Genomic DNA, 18,409 nt, shown 5'->3' with positions numbered 1-18,409 from the left:
GGTACACCGGGGTGAAGACTTGGCAACATGCAGCGGCCGGGGTAGCGTCGCCGCGTCCCCTCCCCTTCAAGAAATCAAAACTCCGCCTTCCCCTGCTGACTTTGCTACCGGAACTTGCTGAAAGCGAGCGGCTTGCTGTCTGATCTTCGCTCGTCCTAGCCTTGGGCAACAGGGGTTGCGGCTTGCGAGAGAGGAGGATCGATGGGCTTCTGTGACAACGGCACTCATTTTGACTAGTGGGGCCACTGCTACGCGGCTTCTTCGTCACAGCCCAGTTTCAGACGTTGCCCCAACGTCCCCTCTGGAGTCCTCTACTCCCGCGATCAAACTTCACCCCAAAAAGATGCCGATCTATCCACTTGCCTGACATGGGCTCGAAGCAGAAACCAGGCGGACGGGCTGGGGAAGGAGGAAGAGGCGGGAACAGAGGAGACGGAAGAGGGGGAGGAGGAGTCTCCAGAAGATAGGAATGGGGCCAGCCATTCAGCGCCATATCCCATGGTTTCCTTAACTCTCTTGTTCCAGGTCTTGGCATCGTTCCTGTAAGTGCAGATGACACGCCGGGAAGTCCCTTGTTTTCATCCACATCGAACTTGGCCTTGTCTGGAAGAGCTCGCGGCTGCCTCCTTCGTGTATGACCAGGACCATGTTAAGTTGAGAGGGGAGGCGGCGGGTCGAGGCGACCACGGCCAGGGATGGAACCGGGCGTTGGGAAGCCCTGACCGCTTGGTCTCAACTTCATGGTGCGGGAGCGAACAGGACTGTAAAGTTCCAGTCAGAATTTGGATGGCAGATCTGCGTGTGTGTGGCCGTGTAGCCGTGCGCTATCGCTGTTCCTCGCCTATAGCGTCCATGTCTGATGTGTGATGTCGATGGTGATACTTGGCACAGAGGGACCCCCTGAGGGGGACGGGGGGTCAAGGTAAGGTAGGTAAGGTACGTGGGCTTCATCGATAACATACAAATACGTCCATCTCCTTGCCGTGTTCTGTTTCTCTCGATCTTGCTAGTCAACCAACACTCTCTCTCAACGTACTTGACTTTTACAACCTTCTCTTCTTGTACAACTTATCTGCTCGTCGCCGGCCGACCACTCGTTCCAATCAACAACTTTTCCAACCAACCGTCAAAATGAAGTACTCCGTTTTCACTCTTTTCGCCGTTGCTGCTGCCTTCGTTGCTGCCGCTCCTACCGAGAGTACGTCACCACATCGACTTGGATATCGTGGATGAGTCTTGGGGGTACACTAACATCAGCCTAGTGGTCGAGAAGCGCCAGGCTGCTTCCACTGTTCCCGTGGAGGAGGCTGCCATGACCGACGCCAACGGCAACATTGTTCCCTTCAACACCGCCGGCGTCTACCAGGCCAACAAGGAAGCCGGTATCTAAACGACCAAGCCAACTCGACTTCAAGAGGAGGATTGAGAAGTTAGAGATAGACGGACACTATCACGAACTGCAAAACGACAACGCAATATTATTAAACACGTCCATAAACTCGTAATCTGGCGGCAATACCGGGATGGAGGGTTACAGGGCGACATAGGCATCATGGCAAATCAATCAATGATTTTGGCTTTACTTTGATTTTTGGGACCGGAACCAACAGGATGGGTGACAGACAATATTCCCCCGCCTTCTGTGGCAGATAATTCTGAAATATAACCTGGCAGTCAGTAACACGCCGCTTTACGGTTGTCGCTGGCTTCCGGCCTTTTCTTCTCACAGAAATCTTTCTTGCAGCACCTCTCACACTCCCTCCTTTCCACAATTACGTCGACAGCATTATGTCTGATCTCTGTCAATCAATGCGCCGGCCGAACTGTCACTCGCCATCCATCACGTCAGACTGACTCGGCAGGTGATCAGCCTCTCGAACATGACCGGAAGAGGAAGTGTCCCGACGACGGTTGCTATTTTCTGCTTTCTGAGAACTTGGGAAGACCCAGGCTCGAGAAAGACCACAACTTGGCTGTAAGCTTAAACGTGCCAAACCCACTCCATGTGGGCGGAGGCAGGGGTACGCCCTGAGAGGGGGGGGCAGCATTCGCAGTTCGCTTCAGACGCATGGGGCAGTGGGCACAACGGCCTGTCTCCACGCGTAGTGAGGAACTTGGGGTCCGCTTTTTCGTCTCGTCGCTCAGCCACGCTTCATGGTCTTGCGAAGCGGGTTTTCTTCCTGCGCTGATACAGCTGCTCCGCTGAACAGCCTGCTGCGTTGCGGATGGGGTTCGGTAATGCGAGTGCCTGTTTCTGGATGCTCCATGGATTCTTTGTTTTTCCAGCGAGCCCCATCTCTCTGGATTGGAGGCTGAGTGCAATCGCTGGCACGGCAATGCTGACCCGAGTCTCTGGTCTGTAGGGACTGTTTGGCATCGACAGACAGGACCGCTCCACACCGCCTATATGCAATGGTCAAAGGTCGATAACAAGAGGTCAGGATCGTTTGGGGGCTCAATAGAGTTTGTGTCTGATGTTTCGTTGGTGTTGGGGCGATTGTGCGGGGACGTGATGCATCGCAGCCAAGGACGTTACATTCCGGACATCTGGGTCGTTGACAACTTCAGAGTTGCTCAATTGTCGGCTGATGGAGGGCGATCCGACGAAAGTCAATTGTCGATGATACTGCTTCTTGACGAGCTGACGTCTTTGACGTGAACGTGACGGGATGGGCGGAGGACAAGGATCGCTGCTGTGGCATGGCCAGGCGTCCGATTCGTGCCTTTGGCGAGTGCGCCGTCGTCTGAAACTGAGTGCTTGACTTGGCTGCTCGTCAAGTCATGCCGGTCGGTTGCAGTTCTAATAACGACGTGCTTGATGCCCTATGGCGATCTTTCATGCTTCTGCATCACTTTTTCCGCCGTACCAGGCGTTCAGATGATGTCCTCTCATTTGATCACCGCGAACGGGAGCATTGACGTTGAGTGTCCCAGTTGAGACATAATTTAGGTCGTCTAGAGGAAAGATTTAAAGTTGAAGAGGTACGGTAAAAAGGCTAAACAGAGATGGAAGGCACAGACGAAAGACAAGGTGGCAACCCACTTTCCAGTTTCCATCGCTTTGGAAGGCACGACTCACAGTGGCCATCGCAGTGCACAGCCACCTCTCGTCATCTCGCGTTGACTCATTTGCTTCTTCCACCGTCTTCCAATTCCGCACTCACCTCCAAACGTGTCTTGGTCGTTTCTTTCTACCAAAACTGTCTAGTAGCAGATGGTCTCACTACAGACAAACCAACAACAATCTTCCGAGCTCCCTGCCCTGCCATGCCACAACATTGCGCCAATGGCTCAAGCAATGGGTACTTGTTCCGTGACGTTGGGCTCCAGAGTCACATCCAATGCAACAAAGTGGATTAGGGAAAGATCCAACCTCAATTAAGCTCGTCGTAAACAATCCGACCTCGCCATGACATCTCACCTTTCCCATCTACAGTCCTCGTCGACATCAGTTCGCGCAAACTCCTCGTGGAAAGCTGCAGCCTTGACGGATTACAGCCTCACCGTCGCATGCAAGGACAGCACAAGAGATGAATAGATTGCAACCGAAAGCAGAAACCGGAAGATGTCTCTCGTCCCTGGCGTCATCAGTGAGACGCTCGAATTAGCCTTGAACTAGGCCGCTTTCAACATTCCTCCCCACCCTGTCAGCCCTGCTGAAAATGCCGTTAGTTTTTTGAGGGAGGAGACCAGAGCTCAGAACAGGCTGAACAGCCAAGGAGAGGTCACCACATCATCAAACAGACCAACAAGACCGGCCCAGTCACCCACGTTCGGACGTTGGACCATCCAGCTAGTGGGAATTCCTACCCACCATGACTTTCACTAGTTACAGCAGCCCTCGATGGTTCTGTTCGGCAGACCAGCGCCCCCAGGACGAACAAAACGTGTCTGCCTATGCCGCAAAATGACACAATTTCCAATGGTCTAGGCGGGGAATTCTACAAGTGGACCGTTTTTGGTCGATTTTGCCTGCGCAGCCACCACAAGCGCGTCTCATGCCCATCGACAGCCGATCCTGAAGGAAGACGACAAGCGCGTAGCGAGATGAAGTTGGAGCCAACCCTTGATCTGCCCGACCCTCCACCTCGCTATAGAGAGCCGCAACTCTGGGACTCGCATTTCCTGTTTTGTTCGACATCAGCCAGGCTGTGAAGCTGGGGGTACGCATTTGTTGGCACTGCGGATCACCTGGACCAGAAGGACTTTGCAGTCATCTGTTCGAGGTACCGCGCTTATTGCTCACTCTGCAGTTGTCTGCCATGCTGTCACTGCGCAGCGTCCCTGACAGTATTATGATGCTCGCTATTACCTAGTCTGCGAGGGACGAGGTGGGCATGAACTGATGGTCAGGGCTGCTTGCCCGACCGAGTGATATCGATCGCATGGCCTTGAACTCAGCCGCAAACGCCATCCGATGCCTCACACCCAGTAGAGTAGTGGGTGGGATGGCAACATTCCACCATTCGACGAAATACTCGCCCTTGCGTGGTAGTCTACGGAAGGGAGCCGCGCAGGCGTAGGGGTGGTGGCTGTTCTCGCGGAAAGGCGTCACGGCGTTAATCTCCTCATGGCCCGAGACCCTGAGATCCCCCTAGCTTAGCTGCTAGGCTCCAGCAATCCAACGATGACTAGCGGAGGACCCCCGTTGCTCCCAACGTCCTCCTCCAAAGGTATCCATTACGCCCCCAGTCAGTGCTGGGTGCTGGACTGGGCTGACAAGGGGCACCTCATTGCGGGAACCTGAAGAGTCTGTCCAATGAGAGAATCGTGGCTGTATACACAGTACGCTTCACCGCTTTCAATCTATAGTAAAGCGGCTCCAGATGTCCTGGTGCCCGGCCAATCCGTCTAGGGCAGAAGCAAGTTGTGACTAGAGCGGTGTTTTCTAGACAGGGCTTAGTGTCCCTCGATAGACTGCAGCCTGGCTGGGGATTCCTCTTGCTCATTTCAGACGTCCCGGCTTTCTGGAAGAGGTGGTTTTATATATAGCAATTTGCAGACACACTCGAATCGAGCAACCACCTGCAAGCTGGATCGCCTCATCATAGCCTCCCTCTCCGCGCTTCTCGGGCCCTGTTCCGACTGACTTACCCCTGTCGCCATTATTATGATTTTCATCCTGTCTAAGACCTTCAGCTTATAACTCCCTGTGTCCGCCTTGAGTCCAGACTAGTCTCCCTCAGCCTCGAACAACAACATCAACTGCGGCGACCCGAATCGAAAGCTTCCGAGGAACATCATCCTTACCGCAAACGAAAAACCGCAACAATGGTTCTCCATCGCCAACAAGCTCAGTTCGACAGGTCAAGATGGCGTATGGCGGTGCTTGTGCCTCTTTGGATCCTTCAGTTACTAGTCTTCCTCGTCGTCATCGCTCTCTTTTCTTGGCGCCTGTCGGATACGCTTAGGAACTGGGAAACCGAGGAGGAAACAAAGGGGATGTTTCCCGTGGTAGAGGTCGTGTAAGTCAGGGTTGGGATAGTGTTCACCGCAAAGTCCGTGTACTAACCCACGTGTAGTTGGGAATCTGTCAATATCGCCTTCTCCCTCGTCTGCCTGTTTTCCACATTTTACGAAATCTCAAAGCTCGCCGCCGAGACCTTGACGCCATGGACCATGCTGTTCACCCACATCTTGAAGATCGTCTGCTCCCTGGCCGTTCTGGCTCTGGATGTTGTGGTCTTCGTGCAGAGAAAGGACAGCCACTACTCAGTGGTCGGTCTTGGCTTGGATTGTTTTCTTCTGTAAGCCAGGTCGATAACCACGCCTCTTTCGGGACACAGCTAACATGAAATAGCGTTCTCGTTGCTATTCCGGGCATCTACTCGATCCAGACGTACCGCCGACTCAGCAAGTACGACGACTACCATTACCCCGTTAACCACAAGCCCTACGGCTTCAACGATCTTGAAGGAGAGACCTCCTACAACGATCGCCTATCCATTGGCGGCCTGAGCCTTGCAGACCGCTCCCTCCGCCGGATATCCACATCGTCCACAAAGTCATCGATCCAAAAGCAGGAAATACAACAGATAGCACAGCAACAGCAGCAGCAGGAATCAGAAGCGACATCTCTCCAGCGCAGACCCTCGCAGTACAACAATGAAAGAGACACGCAATTCGATAGGTATATGGTCGAACGCGCCATGAACAACGAGTTTGGCTGGGCGAATAACAGCAGCCCCGGCGCAGATCCTCTCGGCCGCAGCGACAGCTACATCGGCAGCGGATCCATGTCGAACGGAAAGGTCGTTACACGGGAGAGCATGGGACGCGCGCCGAGCTGGGGCAGCTCGCATGTACTTGTCGCCGTGCCGGAGATGGACGAGGAGGAGGCAATTCACGGTCGCGGAGGAGACAGGCAGGCGCTTCTTGGACACCGGAGGCAAGATAGCGACGATAGTGTTGCCGGACCGAGCAGCCCGCCGATTTTGTCGGCTATGCCACCGCCGCCCAGGATCGAGATCGAGGAGTCGGATATTGTTGGTGGCGGTGCTGGAGAGAACACTTGGGAGCGGAAGCGCAAGAGGAGCCAGTGATGCTTCCATGGTTCTCCAACTTGCAGGGGAAAAAGCGGATGATTGAAAAAGGTGGACGGATATACCCTTCTGATTTTCGGATTATTTTTCTTTTCACTTCTTGAACAGACACTCGGTGTCTGATTGCAAATCTGTATACTTTTCATCTCATTATACCACATGGGTCACGGCGTTCCGGATGTTGCATCAGACGACACCAAAAGGGGTAAAAGATGGGATGGAAGAGAGATCCCCATGTTTACGAGCTACGGCTTGGTTATATGTCACTCTCGCTTTGGTTCACACGATATCTAGAACTAAACAGTATTACACTGTATTATGATGATTTTCTTCCGACTTGTCTTATCGTGTAAGTGCCTCTCATGGTAGGGTCCGAATGGAAGTGCGCCTTGCATGGGAAGCATACAGGAGATCCATGGTCTTAATAGTCCAGGTCAGCGTCCTGGACTTAGTCTACCTGCCGACATCAGGAGCCTTCCTCTTTACGGAAGTCTAGTTCTAGTACCGCAAATCGCTTTTCTCTAGTCGACTATGGCGCACCTTATCCCCTTTATACCTAGGCAACCGTGTCCACGCCCAAAAAAACCAAAGTTTGACGCGAGCGAAAGCACACACACATAAACGTAAGATAGTATTATCAATGTGCTTGTTTTAAGTAAGCAACCTGGCTAAGACTGCTCACTTCCTATACCCGCTCAAAGACACCCTACAAGGGTACCCATCCGTAGGATGCGCAGCGCCCGCCTCCACCATGAAAACCCTCTGCCCGCCCAACCCGCTCGTGTCCATCTCCTCCTTACCGCCGTCCATCTCGCCATAGCAATCCCGGATATCAAACTCCCGCACCACGCACGCCAACACGGCCCTCGCCTCCGTCATGACAAGCTGCTGGCCCACGCACAACCGCGGCCCGTACTCAAAGATCCGCCAGCCGCCCTTGGGCGGGTACAGCTCGTCCTCCGGATCCGTCACGAGCCACCGCTCGGGCAGGAACTCGTCCGGCCGGGCCCAGTACCGCGGATTCCGGCCAATAGCCCAGTGCAGCATGTTGACGGCGATGCCGTCCGTCGGGTAGGCGTTGCCCTCGGCGTCGTGCAGGACCAGGTCCGCGCAGCCCTGGCGGATACCGCCCGCGGGCGGGAAGAGGCGGAGGGACTCCTTGATGCAGGCGTTTGTGAAAGGTAAAGCGTTGAGCAGGGCCGGTGTTTCCGCGATTTTGGCCGGTGCCGCGGAAACGTCGGTGCCGAGGACGGCGTCGTGTTCTGCGCGGACGCGGGCTAGGATGGACGGCCGGGAGGCGATGTTGTGCAGGCAGTAGACTATCGTCGCGGCGGAGGAGTCGTACCCGGCGAAGAAGAACATGCGCATGTTGCGCGTCATGAGGGAGAGGTAGGCCGCGTCGAGCTCCTCGCGCCCGTCGTTGCCCGGCTGCGCGAGCCAGTTCTCGAGGGCGCTGTCGAGGACGGATTGGAAGTTTTCGGACTTGTCGCGGTTGTGGGCTTTGTTTGCCAGCAGGGTGGCGAAGCGGGCGTTGATTTGGTGCTTGATGTGGTTGTCGAGGATGCGCCCCCCGTTCCAGGTGCGGAAGAGGAGGAAGGGATCGATGGGGGCTAAGAGGTTTTCGGGCTTGTGGGAGGTGAATTTGAGGCGGAGCTGGCCCTTCATTGCCTCAGCAAGGGGGTGTTGCCGTTTCTGGGTTTCGAGGCGGACGTTGAGGAGGACTTCGCCGATGACGTCGGTGATGAGGTCGAGCATTAGGGGTTCCAGCCTGAACATGTCTCTCTCACCACCACCGCCGCCCCCGGAGGAGACCCTGGCGCGCAGCCGGTCGGTGAAAGTGGCAATGTTGCCGAGGATGATGGGCACGGCGGCGGTGATGTTCTGGTTGCTGAAGCTGGGATTGAAGAGGGCGTGTAGGTTCTTCCACGGCCGGCCGTTTGTGTCGAACTGGCTCGGCCCGCCGGTGATGGGATGGAACCAGCCGACGAGCATGGGGGGCTTCTGGGAGCCGGCGACCGGGTGGTAGACTGTCTGGTGGGCCATGTCCGGGTCTAGGACGACGAGCATCGGGTCGGCCATGGGCCAGGTGTCGATGTAGTAGGCGCCATTTTTGCCGTGGAGCTCGCCCAGGCGGGCGAGGGCGTAGTTGGCGTGGACGCCCGGCGGGAGGGTGTCGAATGCTTTCTTGGCTTCGAGGAGGTTGCCGAAGAGGAAGCTATGGGGAACGATTGGCTGTATTTCGTGGTTAGTCTGATGTGGATCTCATGATAGTATCTCATTACGTGACGGAGCGCGATGAGAAGGACGGAGGAGAACTTACCAGGCCCTGCTTCCTCAGCTCGGCCATCTTGCCCCGGTGCTTCCTCAGAAGCTTAATGAAGTATAACACCGACCCCACGGCGGCGACCAGGACCGCCGCCGCGAGAGATCTCAGGATGTAAGCCAAGACCCCGTCCATGTTGTGCAACTTGAACTCGATGTTGAATATGCAAGATATGTCACCAGCCGATAATTGTCTCGGGAGTGTCAGCCACGCCAGGTCCCACTTGGCGCCAGCTGCGAGGGGTTGCAAAGTTGTCCAAGCAATCTAAAAACGCCTCCCACCGTCGACACCGTCGTCGCGTGGCACAAAGTGCAATTTTACCAACGGTTTCGGCGTGCGACGGTGCGCGGCTGAATTGACGTTTAAACTTTTGTTGCAAGAAAGTTGTCCTGAGTATTTAAGCAGAGATAATTTGAGATGCAGTGAAAGAACGAACGGCGCCATCAGCGAATGAGGTCGACTCCGATTTAGGCTCCCGGGTAAGCATTGACTCCGTATCCGACTCTCCGTACGGAAACCTACGTTCATCTCACCTGATTCGTGATAAGCTAGATCGCTTTAAGGTTCGCTAGAGCCTTACGGACCATTCCGTAGGATACGGATAGCTCAGGAGGATTCAGGGGCCCCAGTTGAGGATTGGAGACCCTGGTGCCCCGATGGGGTTGTCAGCAAATCATCCTGGGAAATTAAGCCACCTTCCACAATAATCGCAAATTCGCAATACACGAGTAGGCTCGCGATAGACGAGATTGCGTCAAATTCACCGTCTCGTCAAAGTTCAATGTAATCAAAAATTCAAGTTGGGGTATCTAATAATGCCTCTAAAGTGATGAGTGTCAGAACGCAAATCCCAATTTCTTGTTTGAAGAGAATCCCACGGTACGCCAGTATTGTTCTGTGGTGCCTTTTTTCTTTCCCTTCCTAATCCCGTAATCCTCAATTTCCCAAAACTCCCGTTGTCAAATCTCAATGCTGAGAAGCGCTGGGCGGTAGATGTGCCCAAGTTTTCTCCCTTTCAGACAACAAATTAAACAACGCTGCAGAATGCTGCCTTTTGAGTCTGCTCGGGATTGACCCTGGTGCTGAATGATGGATCGAGCAGCTTTTCCTCCTCGGGCTTGTTGGTGTACATAAGTATACATGTCGCGATCCGATGCAGCCTCGGCGACAAGGGCATGCGGGAGGATTCCCATCGGCCCATGGCGCAGAACGAGGCTTGACTATCCTTCGGACTAAGCAGCTGATGTTGAGAATGCACAACTGAAAGCTGTGTGCTTCTGCAGTCTCGTGCTGACCATGGCCAAGTTGCGCCGACAGATGGTTATCAAATAAGGTAGCTCAATAAGCGACTGTGTCTACCTCGGCACACCGCCGGCAAGGCCAACAGCAACGGACGAAGTCAAGAATTCCAAATCGTCGTAGGCTTGACGCTTGCAGCCCCGTGGCGGCTTTCCCTTGACGAACCCATGGCTGTAAGCATCGCCGACGACGCTGAGGTCCGTCGTCGAGTCTTCCGGCTGATCAAGTCTGCGTACGACGACCAAGGACGACGCGCGGGACATCATCCAGATCTCGTCGCCGGGCCTCGTTTGGTTGGGGACCAGCACTAGAGCGCCGTGATCCTGGGTCAAGGCTATGCGCCGGCTGCGGTCCTTGACAAAGGTCTCGAGGAACGGAATGATAGGTTGTGTGCTTGCCGCGAGGGGGCCTCGGCCTGACGCGGCGTCGGAGAGCAGATTTCTGTCGTCGAGGGCCCAGAATTGGCGGAATGAGTCAGGGTCTTCGCCAGCGCCCACGGCCTGCTCAAAGTCACCGAGACCAGTCAGGCCATTGAGAACTGGGCTCAGGAACCTGCTAAACGACTTGACAATCTCGTCTCTGGTGAATCCTTCGGGATGTCGGTCCGTCGTTATTTTGCTGAGGTTGTCGCCTGACAGTGTCCGTAAGAGGGTATTCATGTGATGTTCCTCATCAGCGTTTGGTGAGCGCATCTTGTAAACGAGGGTCAGGAGCTTGACTAGCGGCAGAAGCTCCTTCATGTGAAACAGCTCTTCGGATATCTCGACAACAGTGTCAACGTAGGTGCCTCCGAGCTGGACCTGCTCCGAGAGAAGATTGCTGGCAGGCATCGTCTTGTCGAGTGAGAGATTCATCGTCGTGAGCGTGTACGTGTGCGTGAGGGTGGGCGTGAATAGGAGATGGGATGGATGGTTGGATGGATGGGTGAAGTGTGTCGATGAAGAGTGACGGGAACGAGAACGGGCACGAAGACTTGGCGTGGCAGGAAGGGGGCATATATCAAGAAACGAAGGGCCCAGACTGTCGTCACTGTCCACAACGGCGGGTCATAGTGGCCTTATCTAGGCGAGCTATGAGTTTCCGAGCTGCCGGGAGTCTGGCAGCAAGGGTTTGTTGGTATGGATACATGGGAGAGGACAAGGGGACGAAGTGCTCTGTACTCCGTACCGGTGGGTAGAGTACCGGTATTGTGTAATTAGACGAGAGAGACTTGAGAGGGCGCTTGCGCCTGGTTCTTCCTATCCGGGGAGCGAGTCCGGGGAGACTAAGTTGGCGTGGTTGCGTAAACCGGCGGGGCGCACTGGATGGGAAGGGCAGGATGTGCGGGTTGGAGTGGACTTGGTGCCGGTACTGACGGGGCCAAGAGGGCCACGATGTCATGCGTTATGGAGACTGGTGAAAGCTTGAATGTCGTTGGAGCTGTAGCTAGGTGAGCTGTCCGCCCTGCTAGCTACGGATACTTGTGTATGTGTGTGTGTGTGTGTGTGTGTGTGGAATGGTGTCCATTAGTCGTGCAGAAATGTCAGAATGGAAAGCCTGGTGTCAAGGTTCGCATCAACAGCTTGGCACTGGGGTAGTCTGCATCTCGGTAACCGCATTGTGACTGGTCTACTGCGAGGTACAAATAGATGAATGAGTGCAGATGTAACTGCGTGTGCAGTGAATCCGGAAAGTAAGGTAAGCAAGGATGAGATGAGAATGAGATATCTGTGCAACGGTACATCCAAGCCGTACGAGTTGCAGACAAAGTGGACAAGGCAGACTCGGGCTGACGGGGCGACAAAAAGATGAACAGAAGTTTGAGCCTTGAGGTATCCGTAAGGTGGTCAGGTATCAGGTAAACGGAAAGCAAGGCGCAGATGTACGCAGTAAGGGGGAGAGACGGAAAAAGTCTGGCAGAGATGACGTCGAGACGGGGTGCCGGTTTTGACGGGTCCCCGTTGCGTTAGCGCTGCTCCTCTGTTACCAACTCGTGTACGTACCTGTGAAGTTAGGGGCAGTAACCGGGCACACGGACATTTTTGGTGCTTTCCTTGCTTGCCTGCCCTTGCCTCTGCCCTTGCCTTCCCCTGGGCTCTGCCCTGGGTCCTGCCTGCCTCATGTCGGGTCGCTTCAGGGTCCGCTCATCCAATGTCCAACGTTGGAACCGGGAACTTGTTCACGGACGCATCAATTTGATCGAGCACATGAAGCACAGTCCTTCCAGTCCGTCCGTCAATTTCGAGCCGTTTCTTCATTTCTTCATCTCGCCTGAGACGCAATATCTAATGAGAAACACATGTCTATGAGATTGATACTGTTTACAGCAACTAACAACAACCCCAACGAGTCAGTAGAGGCATGTGAGATATGCCGCCTCGGAATGCAAGCCAAGCTCCTGGGCAGCAAAGGCGCATAAGAAGAAGCTGACGACTGACTTGCTACTCAAATGCTCAGAGTTCAACGCTGATGTCAACCTGTCTCGCGTGTTCCGGCGACGCGGCACCAAGGAGAAGGGTACCTAGGTATCCGTGTGTGCGTGTGTGTAATCCGTACGGATACCATTGGGCACACTTCGTCGGCCACGGTGATCTGCCAACCCCGCGTTGATCACTCCCGCGTCTCTCCCTGTCAGCCAACTTCAGACGATTCAGATCCTTCAACGCCAACTGTGTCGTCTCATCTCGTCCAACTCGTAACATCATCTTTGCTCTTCGCCTCATTTAGCTTATCTCTATTGCCGCCGGTAATACATTCGCAAGAGTCACCAATATGACCAAAGCCCTCATCATCATGGCCGACTACGGCCATGATCCCACAGGTGGGTGACCTTCATCATCCTTCCGCTCGCCCACCCATCCTATCCCGCCCATCCCCTCAACGCCAAGTCCCCGACATCGTCCCGGTCCTTGTCAGACTCCATCTCCGTCCCCCTAATTATCTGGCCCCGCACCAGCTCCAATCGTCCAAACATGGCAAAACCCTTACTCAACGGGATCTGCGTTACGAACCGCAAAGCTAATCTCTCTCATGTTGCTTCGCAGAGGTTGCTGTCCCCTACCAGGCCTTCAAAGATGCAGGATTCGACGTAAACTTTGCAACCGAAACGGGCTCAACACCCCGCTGCGATGCCCGCATGCTCGAGGGCCTCTCACAGAAGCTTCTTGTACGATGACTCAATTTCTCAGCATGTTGCAAACGTCATTATTCTCCAACATCAACACAATTGCACCACGAGCGCTTGCAAATCCCCCCCCTTGACCAACATCCCGCCTTCCCCCCAACCCGCCGACACATGGCAAGCAATCTGGTGATGGAATAGAGTTGACCTGCTACTCCTCCAACAGGGCGCCGCGGCCTCCACGATAAAGCTCTACGATGCAATGGTCCTATCTGCCGAAATGCAGAACCCCCTGTCCTGGACTTCACCGAGCTTCACGCTCGATGACTTCGATATTGTGCATATTCCTGGCGGTCACGACAAGGAAGTAAAGCAGCTCATGGACTCAACCACCGCGCAGAAGCTGCTGGCCGATTACTTTCCTCAGACCAAGAAGCCGGGCAAAAAGATTGTCTCGGCTATCTGCCACGGCCCGCTGGTGCTCTGCAACACCATGGGACAGGACGGCAACAGTGTTCTGTATCACTGCACGACGACAGCCCTCCCCGGATGCTTCGAGTCGCTGGCGTATCATGGAACCAGGCTATTTCTGGGCGACTACTACAAGACATACGGTGCGGGCACGGAGAATGTCGAGGATTCGGTAAGCATACGACTATCAAGGGGCACGACTCGTTCAAGTGCTTATTGTGTCAGATGCGCAAAGCGGTGAAAGATCCCAGTCAGTTCAAGAGCAGCTGGATGCCCAACCGACCGTTCGTGTCTCCCCCATCCACGGACGCAACAACGATTGCTAAACATCCAGTACAGCTTCGTTGTGGAAGACACAGAGTACAACTACATCAGCGCGCGCTTTCCGCCCGATGCGGCAAAACTAGCCGAAATGACTGTCAACCTTGCCCATCTCATCCACGTTCAAGGCTTTAAGGGTCAAAACCCGACTACGGCATAACATGCCGAACAGGCACTAAACTTTTAAGCTTGTCGTCTACGTGGCATCATCTTCGCATCAGTCGTCATCATTAGCGCTAGAAACGCGCATTGCAGTTGCAGCCGGAGGCCAGGAGGCCGGAAGTTGAGACTCGTTCCGCTGTTTCGTTTGTGAATCGGCTTGCGTACTATAGGGGTCTTGATGCGATGGGCCCATTGAGCACGAATTCCCAGTCTGAATGACATCAATGTCGTCATGGTGATCTATTCCAGTGTTTAAAAGTTTGGGAATGAGGACTAGCACTGTGCTCCGGCTTGAAATAAGCTCAGAGATTGTTGCCAACGTGATGTGGTGGATACTTGGGGTCCAGCATGATGCTTGAAGTGAATATTTTTTTCTACCTTGCAAAGCGACACCGAGGCGGCCAGTAAAATCTTGCCAGATTTGCAATCTTGAGCGGCTGTATTCTTCGACGCTAGTTTGCGCGTTCCGCAATTCTCTGTAGAGCTTCATCAACCCCTCGAGAAACAATCGTTGGCTCGGTGTCAATGACGCTCCCCAGTGCGTCAATCCACCCCGTCCCGGCCCGGTCGATCCACGCAGACTGCCACCCGACCGCTCTCGCTCCAAGTGCATCAAACGGATTTGAACTGACCAGCCAAATGTCGCTCTCTCTACCAGTCATACCCACCTTCTCCGCAAAGTGCCGGTACGTCGCTGGAGCGGGCTTGAAGCAGCGTGCCCCTTCCACCGTCACCAACTTCTCAGAGCCAAAGATACGGCTTTTGCGTTGCTTGATTTCGGGGCAGGTCCTGATGGATGCGTCGACCATGTCATCCGTTCCGTTGGAAAACACATACGCGTCGATGGATTTGTCTCCTTCGACGATTCGCATTGCCGGCTCGATGTCCGGGAAGGCTTGGAGACCGTTGTAGGCTTCCATCAGGCGGTCTTCGTCCTCTTTTGAGAGAGACGGCTTCTTTATTTCCGCGATGGCGTGCTTCAGCGCTGCGCGTGTGATTTCGGAGAACGGACGGTATGTGCCTAGATGTGTCTCATCGTCTCAGTCAAGTTGGCTACTACCTTATTTGTCTTGCGAGACTCCAGACTGCAGTACGAACCCATGCTATTGATACGCCATGTGTACTCGAGTTGATATCGCCGCCACTGGGCCGCGAGAGTCTTAGCTTCTTCTTCGTCGCCGTAGAGCTCTGCGAGTTGCTTTGCGATGGATCCCGTCGACAGGAGAGTGCCGTATAGGTCGAAGGCGATGATCGTCTTGGGCTTGTCCTGCGCCATGTTGCTCGGTCGCCCAAGCTCACCAGTGTCAAAGTCGAGAATCCTTTACTGGTTATCGCCAGGTTAATCTTCAGTCAAGGGCTCACAAATTAGAAATAGGTATACGACGGTCAGATGGAAGGAATGTCGTCCGAACGCCTCTCAGTCGGCTTCCGTCACCACAAACGCGGGGGAGGGGGATGCGCACTTATACCCGGCCGCCCCCGCTCCCCACGGGCCCGCGCTAAAGTGCCCTAAAATCGCCCTCCGTCCGTACGGATCGTGAGGTGGCTCCGAAAAGCAACGTCGATTCAACGTCATCGATTCACGTCTTCTCACCTCTCATCTCACTCACGCTTCTCATGAGAGAAATCTCACCTCACACGATCAAAACTCACCACCATAAATGAAATAATGAGAAATTTGGATGAAGATTCACTCCAATTTGAAACGTTGCGAGACTGCCTCTCAGCCGCCGTCGTAGAGCGCGTGACAAAACCAGCACCGAAATCAAAACGCCGCTCTAAGAAGGCGAACCCTCGCCGGCAACCCAAATCTCATAGTGATGATGGCCCCTCGGCCACCACCAGCGGCGCCGCCAGTAACGGCGATGAAAACACTCAGGTGGACGCGGACGACATGATCGACTTCACATCCTACCTCGCCTCAGAAGCCTTTGACTCTTTTCCCCCGGACCTTAAATCCCTATCTCACGCAACCCACACAGCCGACCCGTCCCTCCTACAATCCCGCTTCCCCCTCCCCCTCACCGGCGCCGACGTGGCAGATCTCTTACCCACTCTATCCCCAGACGTCGCGGACTCGCTGGCAGCCTACCACATCGTCGACCCGGCGAAGCAAGGCGCCCACGAGTTCCTGGCGCCCGTGTTGACAGAGTACATCTCCGCCCTCGTCGCGCCACCGCCTCCGCCGCGGTCAACGCGGGATTCCGTGGAGGGTTGCGAGTTATGCGGGCGAGACTGGATCGGGTTGACGTACCATCATCTCATTCCGCGCATGGTGCACGATAAAGTTGTCAAGCGCGGGTGGCACCGCGAGGAAGAGCTGAATAACGTCGCGTGGCTGTGTCGGCTGTGTCATTCTTTTCTGCATCGGTTCGCGGGGCATGAGGAGCTTGCGAGGCAGTATTATACTGTTGAGTTGTTGCTTGAGCAGGAGGAGGTTGTGAGGTTTGCGCAGTATGCGAGTCGGGTGAGGTGGAAGGGGAAGTGAGGGCATCATCAAAAGTGCATGTTTGAAGTTTTGGACTGGGAAGCGAAGGGGTTTGAGATTTTGCCATTATCCTGCTCCCTACCGCTATCCAGAAATATTTTGGGGCATTCTCATCCGTCCAATTATCACTCGCCGACACAACGTCCTTCAGTCGTTCCTCGAAGGACATCCCAAGCAGCATCAATCAAGCTCACACCATCCCGCTACCTCTATCTTCAACCGCCTCCCGCCGTTCCTCAAAGATATTTCTAGGCAGGTTCAAATTACCACACGCCAAAGGCGCATACTTGAGACAAATCCTCCTCCGCTGCCGTTCACAGCAGTAATTCCACACGCACGCCTCGCCCGCGTTACAGCTAGTGGAGGAGGTACACGTCCTAGCCTCGTCACATCCCTTATTCTCCACGCATACCTGCCTCCGACCCGGTTCGTCCGAGTTCCTATCGACCTCGCGAAGACAGGTACAGAGCGTTCCACCGCCGCCAGGGCACTGGTAGAAATTCACGCCGTCAAAGGGACAGTCTCGGGCGCCGCGGCAGCCCGGGTTGGCGTATTGGGTTGCCGTGACGATGGCGACTGGCGCGGGGAGGGTTTTTATGGACGGGATGTAGCCCCAGCAGCTGCAGGCTGAGGAATAGGCGCCGGTGCTGGTGCAGGAGACGGCTGCGTAGGAGGGGACTGAGGTGGGGGATTGCGTGATGGCGGCGCGGGTTGTTGATTGAGAGAAGGTTGTGGTGGGGTTTGTGGGGATGTTGTCGGTGTAGATTGTGGTTGTGACGGTTGAAGTGCTAGTAAATGGTCATGTTAGAGCTTGCGTCCTTGTATATGACTCGGGCTTCTTCTAGTTTGTGGCACTTACAACGTGTCCGGGATGACGGCGGTCTGCATGTAAGAGGAGCAGTCTAACCCGCGGTTTGTGACGTCCGGCACGCCGGCAGCCCGGAACGTACCGGTCACTCTGCGAGCGCAGTTATCGGCGTTGCATCTTTGGGCAACGGCAAGGGGGATGAGGCCTAGGATGGCGACTATGATAGACTTCATATTAACAACGTTGTTGTATGTCTTAAGTTTTTGATGATTAACTGGGGATTGAGAGCGATATGGAAACGACTTGTAGGAGACGACCAGCCGCTTTTTATCTATCGTAGGATCCTAAACACAGGATAGGACGAGGGCTCTCGCTAGTTCTGATTTCAGCCAGTCTGAGCAATCTTGGATAAATGTGGCACGATCAACATGAGCAGATGCCAACGAATAAGACCCGGCAATACCGGCTGAACATGAAGCTGTCATGGGTTTCTAGCTCAGTAACACCGTTGGCACTCGCGAAGGCAAATTGGGGGGTCACGAGAGATGTCTTACTAGATTGAGTCAATCAAAAAGGTAACCATGTCAAGTCTCGTATTGAGTTGTGGTCTCGATTTTCTATTACCCCAGAAAAGGGGCTGCTGCGCAACACACTGTATCCGATACCTGATTGGCTTACTATTGGACCTTGACAGAGGCAGACACTGTGGGAAGAGACAGCAGGGCCTATTGAGACTGTCTCGGAGCGGTGGTACCTGAGCAGACGCAGGACAAGCAGATCAGCTGAGCTCTTTAATGCGAGCTTCAGTCTGGGTCGAGAGCAACTTCAGCCGCGACTTGATCCAGCAATCATTTTCAGATAATCGTCGTATCCCACGCTCAAGATCTTGTCTCGA

The 18,409-nt window shown here is 54.5% G+C and overlaps 8 protein-coding genes across 8 annotated transcripts; 4 read left to right on the top strand and 4 right to left on the bottom strand.

Annotated features, from left to right (window-relative positions):
- Positions 1 to 1,131: 1,131 nt before the first annotated feature.
- BDZ83DRAFT_589484 (uncharacterized protein) lies at positions 1,132 to 1,390 on the top strand (the record flags this gene model as incomplete). The annotated part of the gene is made up of 2 exons (XM_060506237.1): positions 1,132 to 1,198; positions 1,263 to 1,390. 2 exons carry the CDS (start codon positions 1,132 to 1,134, stop codon positions 1,388 to 1,390), a joined length of 195 nt encoding a protein of 64 aa, XP_060359650.1.
- A 3,881-nt stretch (positions 1,391 to 5,271) lies between these two features.
- On the top strand, positions 5,272 to 6,542 carry BDZ83DRAFT_756838 (uncharacterized protein; the record flags this gene model as incomplete). The annotated part of the gene is made up of 3 exons (XM_060514806.1): positions 5,272 to 5,465; positions 5,523 to 5,747; positions 5,801 to 6,542. The coding sequence occupies 3 exons, from the start codon at positions 5,272 to 5,274 to the stop codon at positions 6,540 to 6,542; spliced, it is 1,161 nt and encodes a 386-aa protein (XP_060359649.1).
- A 297-nt stretch (positions 6,543 to 6,839) lies between these two features.
- On the bottom strand, positions 6,840 to 9,342 carry BDZ83DRAFT_637840 (cytochrome P450). The gene is made up of 2 exons (XM_060509329.1): positions 8,863 to 9,342; positions 6,840 to 8,774 (listed from the first exon to the last, which is right to left on the bottom strand). The coding sequence occupies exons 1-2, from the start codon at positions 8,998 to 9,000 to the stop codon at positions 7,221 to 7,223; spliced, it is 1,692 nt and encodes a 563-aa protein (XP_060359648.1). The 5' UTR covers positions 9,001 to 9,342; the 3' UTR covers positions 6,840 to 7,220.
- An 878-nt stretch (positions 9,343 to 10,220) lies between these two features.
- On the bottom strand, positions 10,221 to 11,018 carry BDZ83DRAFT_756836 (uncharacterized protein; the record flags this gene model as incomplete). Its single annotated transcript, XM_060514805.1, has 1 exon — positions 10,221 to 11,018. The coding sequence occupies one exon, from the start codon at positions 11,016 to 11,018 to the stop codon at positions 10,221 to 10,223; it is 798 nt and encodes a 265-aa protein (XP_060359647.1).
- A 1,897-nt stretch (positions 11,019 to 12,915) lies between these two features.
- On the top strand, positions 12,916 to 14,216 carry BDZ83DRAFT_589506 (ThiJ/PfpI family protein; the record flags this gene model as incomplete). The annotated part of the gene is made up of 5 exons (XM_060506240.1): positions 12,916 to 12,964; positions 13,188 to 13,309; positions 13,491 to 13,907; positions 13,961 to 14,019; positions 14,075 to 14,216. The coding sequence occupies 5 exons, from the start codon at positions 12,916 to 12,918 to the stop codon at positions 14,214 to 14,216; spliced, it is 789 nt and encodes a 262-aa protein (XP_060359646.1).
- Positions 14,217 to 14,670: 454 nt separating this feature from the next.
- Positions 14,671 to 15,494, bottom strand: BDZ83DRAFT_756834 (haloacid dehalogenase; the record flags this gene model as incomplete). The annotated part of the gene is made up of 2 exons (XM_060514804.1): positions 14,671 to 15,239; positions 15,317 to 15,494. The coding sequence occupies 2 exons, from the start codon at positions 15,492 to 15,494 to the stop codon at positions 14,671 to 14,673; spliced, it is 747 nt and encodes a 248-aa protein (XP_060359645.1).
- Positions 15,495 to 15,887: 393 nt separating this feature from the next.
- Positions 15,888 to 16,706, top strand: BDZ83DRAFT_589510 (YisB protein; the record flags this gene model as incomplete). Its single annotated transcript, XM_060506241.1, has 1 exon — positions 15,888 to 16,706. The coding sequence occupies one exon, from the start codon at positions 15,888 to 15,890 to the stop codon at positions 16,704 to 16,706; it is 819 nt and encodes a 272-aa protein (XP_060359644.1).
- Positions 16,707 to 17,262: 556 nt separating this feature from the next.
- Positions 17,263 to 17,738, bottom strand: BDZ83DRAFT_545000 (uncharacterized protein; the record flags this gene model as incomplete). Its single annotated transcript, XM_060503442.1, has 2 exons — positions 17,263 to 17,494; positions 17,566 to 17,738. Coding segments are annotated over 2 exons (405 nt in total), but the record flags the coding sequence as incomplete, so codon positions are not given.
- Between the last annotated feature and the right edge of the window lie 671 nt (positions 17,739 to 18,409).

This window comes from Colletotrichum acutatum (assembly GCF_030867785.1).
Source record: "Colletotrichum acutatum strain CBS 112980 chromosome Unknown BDZ83scaffold_140, whole genome shotgun sequence".
NCBI classification, from domain to species: Eukaryota; Fungi; Ascomycota; class Sordariomycetes; order Glomerellales; family Glomerellaceae; genus Colletotrichum; species Colletotrichum acutatum.
Note: the sequence above shows the minus strand (reverse complement) of the source record. Positions and strands in the feature narration are given on the sequence as shown.